This window comes from Cnephaeus nilssonii, assembly GCF_951640355.1.
Source record: "Cnephaeus nilssonii genome assembly, chromosome: 11".
In the NCBI taxonomy this organism is placed as follows: Eukaryota; Metazoa; Chordata; class Mammalia; order Chiroptera; family Vespertilionidae; genus Cnephaeus; species Cnephaeus nilssonii.
The window spans coordinates 66,885,348-66,898,307 of NC_137082.1; the positions used below are offsets into that span (position 1 = coordinate 66,885,348).

The following is a 12,960-nucleotide window of genomic DNA, read 5'->3' on the forward strand; positions in this document are numbered from 1 at the left end:
TGTCCTTGCCTGTGCTTGTGGTGGGGGAAGTTCATGGGTTAAAGGTCTGCTCTGACTAGCCTCCTTACACCCCCCGCCATGTCCCTGTGAAGGCAAGGTGTGTTTTGTTTTCGTTTAGAGTTGACATTTAATGTAATTTTATATTAGTTCCAGGTATACAGGATAGTGGTTAGACATTTACATAATTTACGAAGTGATCCCCCTGATAAGTCTACTACCCACCTGACACCATGCGTAGTTATTACAATACTATTGACTATATTCACTATGACGTATTTTGCATCCCGGTGACTATTTTGTGATTACCAGTTCGTACTTTTTAATTCCTTCACCTTTCTCACCCAGCCCCCCAAGGCAAGGCATTATCTATAACTATTTTACAGGTGAGAAAACAGCTGGGCAAGGGCCATATCCATGACCACCTTTCTCTGTCCGGTCCTGTCCTGTCCTGTTTTTCTCTCTCTCCTCTCTCTCTTTTATTCCACTCCAGCCACACCACCTCCTCACGGTTATTTGTTACGTACCACATATGCTCCCACTTCAGACCCCTTGCATATGCTGTTCCCTCTACCAGGCACACTTTTCCCACAGATTTTTGCAGGACCCCCTCCCTTGCTTCTCCGGTCTCTATTCACATGTCACCTTCACAAAGGGGTCTTCCTGACCTCCCTATTTGAGAGAACACCTTTTTTCCTAAGACTCTCTAGCCCCCTCATTCTGATTTGTCTTCATAGTATTTATCACTGCCTGGCAATAAATTATATACTTGATTTTTCATTATTTTATCTGATCTCTTTTAAAGATCATAATATCCACCAGGTGAAGAAGTTTTCTCTTGTTTCATTAACAAACTAGAGGCCCGGTGCACGAAATTTGTGCACGGGGGGGGGGGGCCCGGAAGGGCGGGGGGGGCGTGTCCCTCAGCCCAGCCTGCACCCTCTCCAATCTGGGATCCCTCTCACAATCCAGGACTGCTGGCTCCCAACTGCTTGCCTGCCTGCCTGCCTGATTGCCCCATAACCACTTCTGCCTGCCAGCCTGATCACCCCCTAACCACTCCCCTGCCAGCCTGATCGATGCCTAACTGCTCCCCTGACGGCCCGATTGCCCCTAACTGTTCTCCCCTGCCAGCCTGGTCGCCCCTAACTGCCCTCTCCTGCCAGCCTGGTTGCCCCTAACTGCCCTCCCCTGCCAGCTTGGTCGCTCCCAACTGCCCTCCCCTGCTGGCCTGGTCCCCCCCAACTTCCCTCCCCTGCAGGCCTGGTTCCCCCCAACTGCCCTCCCCTGCAGGCTTGGTTGCCCCCCAACTGCCCTCCCTGCAGGCCTGGTCCCCCCCTGCCCAACTGCCCTCTCCTGCAGGCCTGGTCGCCCCCAACTGCCCTCCTCTGCCGGCCTGGTCACCCCCAACTGCCCTCCCCTGCTGGCCTGATCGCCCACAACTGCCCCCCCCGCTGGCCATCTTGTTTCCACATGGGGGTGGCCATCTTGTGTGTTGGAGTGATGGTCAATTTGCATATTACTCTTTTATTAGATAGGATTTGTTCCCAGATCTTAAAATACTGCCTGCTATGGAGGAGGTGCTCAAGGGACATTTATTGAATGAACGAATGAATGAATGAATGATGTTTCCCAGCCCCAGATCACAAAGTTTTCATATAAAAGAGCTGGTATTTGGCCCAGGCTGGGTGACTTGGAAGCCAGGTTGGATCCCCTCTGGGTTGATGTCTCTTATTCTTGCCCTCACTTCTTCCCTAGGAGCTAGCCAAGAGGACACCCGGAAAGCACCCAGACCACCCTGCGGTCCAGAGCGCCCTGCAGGCCATGAAGACCGTGTGCTCCAACATCAATGAGACCAAGAGGCAGATGGAGAAGCTGGAGGCGCTGGAGCAGCTGCAGTCCCACATCGAAGGCTGGGAGGTGGGTCTGGAGCAGGAGGGGCCCTCTTGGTTGGCGAGGGGCACAGGGAGTGTGCAGCTGCAGGAACAGACTGGCCTGGGCACTAAATTCAGCCTGTAGCGTGTTTTGTTTAGCCTACATGATATTTGTAAAGAAATTGTTTAATTAATTTTCAATTAAGTCCACATAAAAATGTACACTTCAAGTTTCCCTTGAGAAACGGTAACACTGGGCCCCCATTTCCCACAGTAGTAGCCACCAGAGCTTCTAGTTTTCCTCAGCCTCCACCACTCCCCATTACTCCCCATTACTCCCCAGTCATTCTCTTTCACAAGTTGCCTTACCTGCCTGGTGCCCATAGGCCTTAGATTTTTCGATACCAAGGTCAGGGTTCTACTCCAGGACAGGATTCTGGCTCTGATACTTCCTTGCTGGGTGATTTTAATACTTCTCTGAACTTCAGTTTCCTCATTGATACCTGGCACATAGTATAAGTACTCAATACATGGTAGGTATTGATATTGCTATCATCATGATTATTAGGGGAAGGGATTCTTGAGATCTCCTGACTGTGTGTAATTTATTTGTTTAAACCTCGACATCTTTCTTAGATTATTAGAGATTTCCTACAAATCCATAGAAGGAAATGGGAAAATCTGAGTAAATAAAAAACCCAATATCAGAGTAAATACAGCTGGAAGGGGCGATTAGGAGCAAAAATCAAAGACGCTGTGGACACAGATTATCCTCTGAATCATCTGCCTTTGGGTTTTCTGGCACTTGCTGTGTTTGGGATTTTCTACTTCTTTTCCCTGTGTGGGGAAATCTTCAATGTGACTCTGTATTGCTACGGGGCTGAGGGCTTGGCTGCAGAGAGGAGAGGGATCGGTGTTCAGTGAAGATGTGGGGATTGTGGGCCCCTTCTTTGTGGAGGGATTCCTTTGCCTCAGTTTCCTCATCTGGATTAATGCTTGCCATGTCCCCCACCCTCCTTCCCCTCGGCCTTCCTGCCTGGCCGAGACTGGAGAACAAAGAACTCAGACCCCCTTGTTGCTCGGGGTTGGGATGTGATTGGCCTAGATCAGATCCAGCTGCTTGACATTGGGAGGCAGGAGCCGGATGGAGGCCACCCTTGTGCTGTCTTGCAGCTAAGCACAGCCTCGGTCAAGTTTGGCTTTCTGTGGTAGCATGCGCCGAGGGCCAGGCTCCAGCTTCCCGGGTGTCGGGAGGCAGGGCAGGGGCCTTGCTTTTTGTTGGTGGTGGCAGGACAGGATGGCTTTGCAGCGGACAGTGGAGGCAGCGGCTCCTGAGGGCCTGCAGTGAGGTTGGTGTTTTCCTGGAGTGTCAGCTCAGGCAGTTGCTGTCCTGATTTGCCCTTTTCCCAGTAGGTCAGAGGCAGTGGCCGTGGAGGGGCCTTGTTCTCGGTTTGCTGGGAGCCCCGGCCGAAATTCCTACCCCTTCTAGGCCCTCATTGATTGAGGAGGCCCCCCACTTCTTTCTGCCTAAAATACATAGCTGGGTTTCTGTTTCCTACAAATGAAAATCGCCTGATCATCAGGTGTGTCGGTCAGGATGTGTTCTCTAAGGACTCTTGTTTCAGCCTCGTGATGTCGGAGCTCTGATTTGGTCTCTTGTCATCCTGTTGGCCTTCTTCTCATGGTTCCAGGGTGGCAGCAGCTTCAGGCATCATGTGCCCAAAGCAGGAGGAAGGAGACAGGGGCATAGCCAGGGCAGTGAGAGGGACTCCTCTCTCGGAGAGGAAAACCTTTCCCAGAAGCCCCAGAGGAACTTCCCTCTCATCTTATTGGCCAGAAGTGGGTTACATGGCCACTTCCCACACATGTGCTAACACAGGGAGCAAATATTGTTGACATATTTAAGCGCCTCTCTCTTTGGACTTTGAGCTTCCTGGCAGCCAAAGTGAAAAGAACAGGGCATATAAGTTACTTAACATTTATTGTCAAAAAAGGAAGACATAGAACAGTTCTTCTGGGAGATAGATAATTTCCTGGAAACCAGCTGGAAAAGAAATTTCTCACATGGGCCCCTGTGGAGAGGGTATTGAGCAAGCAGTTTGGCAGCCAGAGCAGAAGTGATTTCCAGATGCCTTCTTCTGGTAAGGGCCCCGGGAAATAGGAACTAAGGGTTTTTGGGACCCCCTGTGTCCCAGAAAAATGTACAGTTTGAGAATGGCCCTTATTTTGATCACTCCAGTAGGAAATAAAGTGACCCAGAATAAGAATTGCTGGCAATTACTGAGCACCTGTTATATATTTCCAACATTAGAAGGGAGGTGTTGTTGTTATTCCCATTTTACAGATAAGGAAACTGAGGCACAGGGACTTGGTTTTGAAGCTCAGTACTAGAACCTGCGGAGTTCCTTGCCTCAGGCTAGTTTGTCCTGCTCTCTCGGTCTTATTTTCCCCTACTTGTCTAATTTTAGTAATGATATCTCTGAAGTTATCTTCTGGTGTCATTTTGAGGATAAAGTGAAGTGTGGAATATGAATGTTCTTTGGAAAATGTGAAAGGTTTTCTGTGCAGTAGGATGGTTTTTAACTATAGTTTCATCCTCAAGGTGACTTGTGAAAATAATACGTTTTAGCTAGAAAAAAATAATGTTTAACAGCGAGGCTACTCGCCGTGGCTTCATGCCATCAGTAGTTAACAGTCTCCGGGGAGAGGACGAGTTAAGGTGTCGCTCACGGTGAATGATAGCGATGGCCAGTCCTTATTTCCGATACTCTTCCTGATCGTTTCTGATCTTTCTGTTTGACCTGCTGCCAATCTGATTAGGTGGTTGTTGCCTCTCTCGGAACATGGCTGACAAGGACTTGCTTTGGGCGGTGGGGGGAGTCTTTTCTGGGCCACGATCTTGCTGTGTGCTTGGGCCTGCAGCATTAGTTTGACATCTGATCCGTGGTTTTATGGGGCCTGATCCTTTGTAAGCCACTTGTCCTTTTTAGTTGTGAGGCTGGTTTAGTTCAAACCAGATAAGTTAATTCATAAATCCATTTTGCTGAGCACAAGGAAACGGCAGTATGTTGCAATACTGCGGAAGTGAGTGGGACGCGCCGGCCCCCTCTGTGTGGAGGGATTCCTGTGCCTCAGTTTCCTCATCTGGAAAGTCTGGATAGTGTGGCAGTATGCCTTGAGTCACCTGGGGGTTAGGGAGTGATGCATGCAGAGGACTCAGAACAGCGCTTTCTTCCCTGGCTCAGCGCACACGCTCAACAGGAGGAGCCGTGGCAGCAAAGCAGGATTTCTTTCTCAGATTTTTTAGATGAACAGGCATCATGCAGCTTTGGCTAGAGCTCACACCCAGCGTGGGCTGACCCAGGGGACACTCCAGATGCAAGCCCCACAGACTGTCGCAATAAAAAGAAATGCATCAGAGAGAAACAGGGCACACGCCTCTTGCTGGCTCTGGGAACTCTGGTTTAAGAGCCCATCGACTACTCACCCATGAGGGAACAGAGGGAACAGAAATAAAAAGACCACGAATAGAAGTTCTGATGTGTCCTTCCCACCCTGCCTAGGCTGCCTGTGCTCCCGGGAACACGTGGTCTCTTCCCTTCTGAGACCCCTGCTCTTGACCAGTGATTGCACACAAACACCTTTCAGGCTTCCTTCTAAGAGGCAGCCCAAGGTAGCGGAGATAGTGGGTAGGGCAGAGGGGCCACCTGCCTGGGTCCAGGTCCCAGCTTGCTCACTCACTAGCTATGTGACCTTGAACAAGTGGCATTCTTGTGGGGGGGAGATGGAATAACAAATCAAGACATAAATAAATTAGGAGGAAGGCATAAGTAATAAGCCCCCCAAAACAAAACTAGATGCTGGCCAGGGCTGTCTGACTGAGTGAGTCCTTTCATCGCCCTGAGCCCCAAGTCCCACGTCTGTGAATGGTCACCTCTGTATGCTCGTCCCAGCATTAAGGCTCGCTCGGCAGATGGAAGCCATTGATCACATTGTATTGGTTTTCTGTCCGCTGACGGATTTTGCGGTGCATTTAGATTTTGGGGTGAGGGAGGCAGTGGTAGGTTCTGTCTCTGGGAGGGAAGAGGGTATCCCCAAGTGTTCTGGACTTGCCAGCTCATTCACTGTGCCCTCTGTCACTCTCCCAGGGGTCCAACCTCACGGACATCTGCACCCAGCTCCTTCTGCAAGGGACTTTGTTAAAAATCTCCGCAGGCAACATCCAGGAGAGGGCCTTCTTCCTGTTTGACAACCTCCTTGTCTATTGCAAGCGGAAATCCAGGTGAGTTGCTGGGGGCAGGCTGCCCAGATGGGCCAGGCGACTGGGATTGGGTTGAACCCCGACAGCTTCTCATGGTGACAACATCCCTCTCTGCACCTCCTTTTTCTCTTCTGAGTTGTGGGGTTTGTTCTAGATCAGCACTGTCCATAGAAATATAATGTGTGAGCCACATAGGTTATTGAACACTTAATGTGGTTATTTGAAATAGCCACATTACGTGAAAGGAAACCAGTGAGATGAATTTAAATAAAAAATTCTATTTATCCCATTACATCCCCGAATATTATCATTTTAACATAATAAGTTTTAAAAAAGTATTATATAGATGTTTTGTATTCTTTTAAAAATTTCGCACTGAGTCTTCAAAGTGTGGTATGTACAGGTTGGGGCAAAATTAGATTTACAGTTGTGAGTACCTGAAACAATTTATCCTTGTGTTATTATTTATTAATTATTATATTATTTTCCATACAAACAACTGTAAACCTACTTTTGACCCATCCTGTATGTTACACTTACTACACATCTCAATTTGTACTAGTCACATTTAAAAAAATTTTAAAAAATAGGTTTTTATTGATTTTTAGAGAGAGAGGAAGGGAGAGGGATAGAAATAGAAACATCAATGAGAGAGAAACATGATCAATTGGCTGCCTCCTGCATGCCCCTTACTGGGGATTGAGCCCACAACCTGGTCATGTGTCCTGACGGGAATCGAACCGGTGACCTCTTGGTTCATGGTTCAATGCTCAACCACTGAGCGACACCAGCCAGGCTGTACTAGCCACATTTTAAGTGTTCAGTAGCCACACGAGACTGTGGCTTCCATATTGGACTGTGTAGGTTGAGACAATCATGGAAGTTTGGAAGTTTTTTGTGACACCAACATCCTGTGATTCTAAGGTCCAAGACAGAGGTTTTGAGGGGAGAGGACTCTTCTGTTTTTAAGCTTTGCAAGGGAAAGGATAGTACCACTGTCATCTTTGTATCTTTCACTGGAACTTCTTGCACTCTGTAGAGTCTAGGAGTGAATTCATGGGTGGATGAGTGGTAGATGCAGGTGTGAGTGATGGGATGTATGGGCAAATGAGGAGGCATAGATGGGTAGTTGGGGGTTTGGGAGATGAATGAATGGTGTATGAAGGGAGGCAAGGAGGGAGAGATTGGATGGATGTATGAATTGATTTATGAATAGATGAGTGAGTAGGTGAATGAGTGAATGGTTGAATGGTTGGAGGTGCAGGAAGTGGTGGGATGGAGGGATGGGTAGAAGTTGGGGGAATGTCTGGATGTTTGGGTAGATGGAGAAATGGATATGAAAACATGATGAGCTGGCAGAAGTATGTTTGGACCAATAGTGAGTTGGGGCCTTAATATATAGTTTGTTGAGTCAAAAGGCTGATGAATGGATGGGAGGGTGGGTAGGTGATGGAGGTTTGGCGATTAGTGGATAGATGACCATTTAGATGCGTTGTTGATGGGTGGATGGATGGTAGTTGGTATGGTGGTTGAAGTCTGGTATGGAAGATTAGGTAATTGGATGACTGAGTGGATGGATGGATGGATGGATGGATGGATGGATGATTGGGAAGAGGAAAAATTAGACAGATAGGTGGGGGCATGCGTAGATGGGTAGATGGATGGGTAGATAGTGGACTGAGAGATTCCTGCCTCTTAGTTTTTTTGCTCAGCAGGTAGAGGACTGTCTCAGCGCCACCCTTTTTGAATTGTGCTTCCTGTCACTTTGTGTTAGGTGACTTCCCAGAGGCTTCACTTCTGTAGTGAAAGCTAAGGCTGAGGGCGGTTCAGACTCTGGGCCCTGCCGTCAGCATTCCCTCCAGCTCCTTTCTGGTCTGGGCATGTCACTTACTGTCTGAGCCTCATTTTCCTTGTCTGTTTCTGCTGCCTCCTGAGGGTGTGGGCAGGAGCCTTTCCATAGGATGAATAATGGGTGTTCCATGCATATGTGTGGGCTTCTCATTGTCTTCCTTTTCCAGCCTGACCACTCTGAGCCTCAGTTTTCTCTTCTGTAAAATAGGGATGATAAACCCCTTCTTACAGTGGTGTTTGGATAAGAGCCTAGCTCCTTATAATTGAAACACTGTCCAGTGATTTCTCTAGATCTGTGACTTTGCCTCAGTTTTCTCATCTGTAAAATAGGGTGAACAGCTACGCCATAGTCTTTGTGAAGAATGAATGTGTTAAGTGTGCCTGGTACATAGAAAGTGTACAAAATAAGGGGCAGCTGCTCTTACTGCTACTGTTAACGTACCTCTGCACATGTTGAGTTCCTATTCAGTGCCATCCCATAGCACCTGGTACATAGTAGGTGCTTCAACCAATGGCCCCTTCCCTTCTGCCCTTTCCTCCCTATTCTGGGGCTTGGTCCTTAGACGTCTTAGTTTCCCTCTTTTACCATCTAGTGGTGGCTGGTCAGCATGTTTCCTCATTTGATATTTTATGCCTGTCCACTGGGTTAGGTGTATTTGTGTCTGTTTCATGTCCTCCTGTCCCTCCATCAATGTCCCCATCTCCTTCCTCCTTGCTTCCTGCCTGTTCTCACTGGGGCCATCCTGAGAGCCTTTCTTTGGCAGTGCCAAGGCCACTGCCAGCTTCCACCCCTGCCCTTCCCCGCTACCCGGCCTGGGCTGTCTGGAACAGGAACTCTCCCCAGAAAACACACTGTTTCTTCAGGCCTCTGACCTGCTCCCAACTTTGGCTGAGTTTTCTGAGCTAGCTTCAGCTACCCCAGTGCAGGCCCATCCTTCATGGCATGGCTGTACCTGTGTGAGCGAGAGCAGCTGGTCCTGATCTTCCTGGACTCCAAGTGGACCTTCTCTGGCTGCCCTTTGGCCGCCACGAGCTCTTTAAGGCCGTTTCCTTCTCAGTTCTGTGAGTGAGCCGGGCCGATGGAGGGAGAAGGCACATCTGTCTCCCGAGAGGACCTGGCAGGTGGCCAGGTTCCTGCCTCTGGATCGGGAGCCAGAGGACTGGGCTCCGAGAGGTCCCAGCGGGACTGGGCAGTGGTGGATGGAACAACTGGCCCGACTGTGATGTGGTCACAGGAAATGCCTGACGCAGCGAGGTGTCTGCCGACTGTTTTGTCTTTGCCTGGGTCACGCAGGGCACCGCCCGTCCGGGACGTGGGTCAGGGAAGGTCTCTGACTCAGTGTTTCTGGTCTAATTCTAAAGTAGAGGCTCCTTGGATGTCAGAGTGGAAGAGAGTGTTTTAAAAGCCTACCCCCCACTCTTCAGAGGGAAACAGAGTCAGAAGAGCTAAGTCTCATATCTCAACTGTCTGCTTAGCATCTTAGAGAAGGCAGGAGCAGGTAGTGGTTAAGGACACAGAGGCCTGCCACTTAACCAGCTGTGACCTTGTGTAAGTTATATCAGCTCCCTGTGCCTCTGTTCTCCTGTCTGTTCAATGGGGGACAGAAGTCTCATAGGATTGTTTTTATTGATTAAGTAAAATAAAACATGTAAAGTGGTTAGAATAGGCCCGGCACATGTCTGTAAAGTAGAAGAAATGTAAATCTTTACCTTCACGAGGGTGTCTCACGCACAGCTCACAAATTAAGCCCTGTTTAAAACAAGACGCTGTATCTTCATCACAGCTCCTGCTCCAAGCCCTTTCCTCCTTCCCAGTCAGTGGCACCACCACTTACCCAGGAGCTCAGAATCTTAGGCGTCCTTGGTTCTGATCCACTTCATCCCCACACCCACTTCATCGTGATCCTTTGCATTCTGGCCAGAACTTTGGTGTAATTCCCACAAAAATGCCAGGAGGGAGGTTGTGTGTGTGTGTGTGTGTGTGTGTGTGTGTGTGTGTGTAAACGATTGTAACATTTACATGGAAACACAAAAATGGACAGTTTTGGAGAAGGACAAAGCTGGAGGACATGTATTACTGACACCAGGCTACTGCAAAGCTGTAGTAATCCAGATGTGGTCTTGGGCCCAGGCTGGGTGGCTCAGTTGGTTGGAGCACTTTGTAAAAGTTAATTGAGCCATATACTACTTTGGGCATTTTTTTTTTCTGTATGGATATTACTTTAAGAAAAAGTTTATATGCCAAAACCGGTTTGGCTCAGTGGATAGAGCGTCGGCCTGCGGACTGAAAGGTCCCAGGTTCGATTCCGGTCAAGGGCATGTACCTTGGTTGCGGGCACATCCCCAGTAGGGGGTGTGCAAGAGGCAGCTGATCGATGTTTCTCTCTCATCGATGTTTCTAACTCTCTATACCTCTCTCTTCCTCTCTGTAAAAAATCAATAAAATATATTAAAAAAAAAGAAAAAGAAAAAGTTTATAAAAATATGCGTGTACACACACACACACACACACACACACACACGTATGTACAGATATGTGCACACAAACCATCTCCTATTCTGGTTCTCCCTGATTTCCACTGGCCCATCCCTAGTCCTTTTCCCACAGGCAACCAGAGGGCGTCGTTTAAACCTTAAATGAGATCATGTTACTCTGGTTGGACCCTGCATGGCTCCCATCTTAGGCACGCAGGAGAAGCCCATCTCACCACTGCCCACAGGATCCTGCAGGATCTGGCCCGCGTGGCCACTCTGACCCCGTTCCCCACACTCCCCTCACCCACCCAGCTCTAGCCACACCGGCCTCCTCGCTGGTTCTTGCAACGTGGCAGGCCACAGCACTCCTCGCTGAGTCCTCTGGAATGTGTCTCCCCAGACACCCTCCCAGTTTCCTGCCTCACCTTCCCTAGGCCTTCGGTCCAATGCCACCTCTTCAGTGAGGCCGTCCCTGACCCTCTTCCCCGCCCCAGTTAAAATCACAGCCTCACCCTTCCTATCCATCCTTTTGTTTTATTATTTTTTTTTACAACCTTTATTATTTTTAAAACCTTAAATGTTTTATTTTAGTTAAAAACACAAACATCAAACTTGTTAAACATTCTTTTCGTATAGTGCCAAGGCCTCTTCTTGGAGGTGAAGGTCCCTCTTCCCACAAAAGCATCTCACCATTACCCCATCGTTCTGCAACATTCAACTTAATTTTCAGAGAGAGCATTCTCTCTCCACAGGCACGTGTCCTCAGCTTATGTAATATTTAGTTTACTCACTCACAGTGGCAGGTGCACATCTGGCAGATTGGCTTGGGAACAAACACAGCTGGCTCTCGGGGAGCATCGCCCACAAAGTGGCCTTCAAGCTGGGAGGGCTCGGTCTCTGTCGTAGTTTAACCTCAGCGTTCAGCATTTCGGGCACAGTGAGCGTGTGACTACTCAGCCTCTGCCTGTGCCCGCCCCGCCCTCCCCCCCCCCCCCCCCCCGGGGTCGGAGGATGAGCTCTCAGAGACATTGCTTTGTTCACGCCTGCAGCCCCAGCGCCTAGCAGATGGCGCCTGGCACCCAGTAGGTGTTCTCTTGGTGCCGGTTGAATGTGTGGGTGCATAACTGCCCTAGGTTCCAACTTGGTATTCTCCCACAGGAAGTGCTGGTCAGATGTTTTTTGAGTGACTAGATGGGTGAGCCATAGAATTCACCTGAGTGAATGAGTGAGTGGTGGGTAGGTGGATGCAGATGATGGCTGGATGGACTGCCTACTCTGAGCTCTCTTCCACTCTGGTCTTATTTCAGGAAGTTCCTGTTGGTTAGACCCTTTGAGAGCCTCGACCCATGTTCTAGCCAAGAAGAATGGGTTTCTGTTGCTTCTTGTTAGTTTCTCGTCGAAGTCTCCTTTTAGCTGAAAAGTAGCCCTGCGAGGCCAGGAAGGCCAGTAGCCCATTTTCCAGATGAGGAAACTGTGGGTAGGAGTGGGGAAGTCACACAGCCACCAGCCAAAAGCCCCCGCTCCTGACGGGGGCAGCACTCCTCCCATCCCTGTGCCTCTCCCTGTGACTGCTCCTCCTCCCTCGGCTCTGTTGCAGACACCGGCGCGCCCCTGAGGTGGGGCGTGGGGGATGTTGACTTCCCCCTGTCTTTCAGGGTCACCGGGAGCAAGAAATCCACTAAGAGGACCAAATCCATCAACGGCTCCCTCTACATCTTCAGGGGCCGAATCAACACCGAAGTCATGGAGGTGGAGAACGTGGAGGACGGGACAGGTAGGCCCCAACCCACGCCCTGCCTGAGCCCAGTCCCTCCTGCTCCAGGACCCACTCTCTGTTTCGTTAGTTTTTAAACGTTAAATTGAAATGGAACCTGCCTACGCAAAATGCCTAAACCTCGTGCACGTGAAATGAATACCTGGGCAGTCACCATTCACGTTAACAAGTACACACTGCCTGCACCCCGGAGGTCCCCCGCCCCATCACAGCACTCCTTCCCCTCAGAAGTAACCACTTCCAAATGTTGTGATGGTCATTTTCCTGCTTTTTAAAAATATTTTTACCTCCTCTAAGTATTACTAAATATTTTAATCACAATTTCTCTGTTTAAAAATCTTATTTAAATGGTTATATTATAGCCCAGGCTGGTGTGTACAGTGGTTAGAGTACCAGCCCACATACCTAAGGGTTTTGGGCTTGTCCTGTCAACTCACTCGCAAGCGTGTGGTCGGGAACGTTCAGAGTTGTGTGGCCGAGTCTGCTCACCCACCTTTGCCTCCTGCCTTTGCCAGCGGATTATCACAGCAACGGCTACACGGTCACCAACGGCTGGAAGATCCACAACACGGCCAAGAACAAGTGGTTTGTCTGCATGGCCAAGACGGCGGAGGAGAAGCAGAAGTGGCTGGATGCCATCATCCGAGAGCGGGAGCAACGTGAGAGTGAGTTCTCTGGGGAGAGGTGGCTCTGGGGGCTTCCCCGAGGCCAGTCACTTCTGCAGAGTG

At 49.4% G+C, this 12,960-nt stretch overlaps 1 protein-coding gene across 1 annotated transcript in view; it reads left to right on the forward strand.

Annotated features, from left to right (window-relative positions):
* PREX1 (phosphatidylinositol-3,4,5-trisphosphate dependent Rac exchange factor 1) overlaps window positions 1–12,960 on the forward strand; it is a 182,020-nt gene that overhangs the window by 113,831 nt on the left and 55,229 nt on the right. Inside the window, exons 6-9 of the mRNA XM_079783577.1 lie at window positions 1,756–1,917; window positions 6,020–6,153; window positions 12,114–12,232; window positions 12,748–12,897. Of these exons, the coding sequence (XP_079639703.1) occupies window positions 1,756–1,917; window positions 6,020–6,153; window positions 12,114–12,232; window positions 12,748–12,897 (565 nt within the window). The remainder of the gene's footprint in view (window positions 1–1,755; window positions 1,918–6,019; window positions 6,154–12,113; window positions 12,233–12,747; window positions 12,898–12,960) is intronic.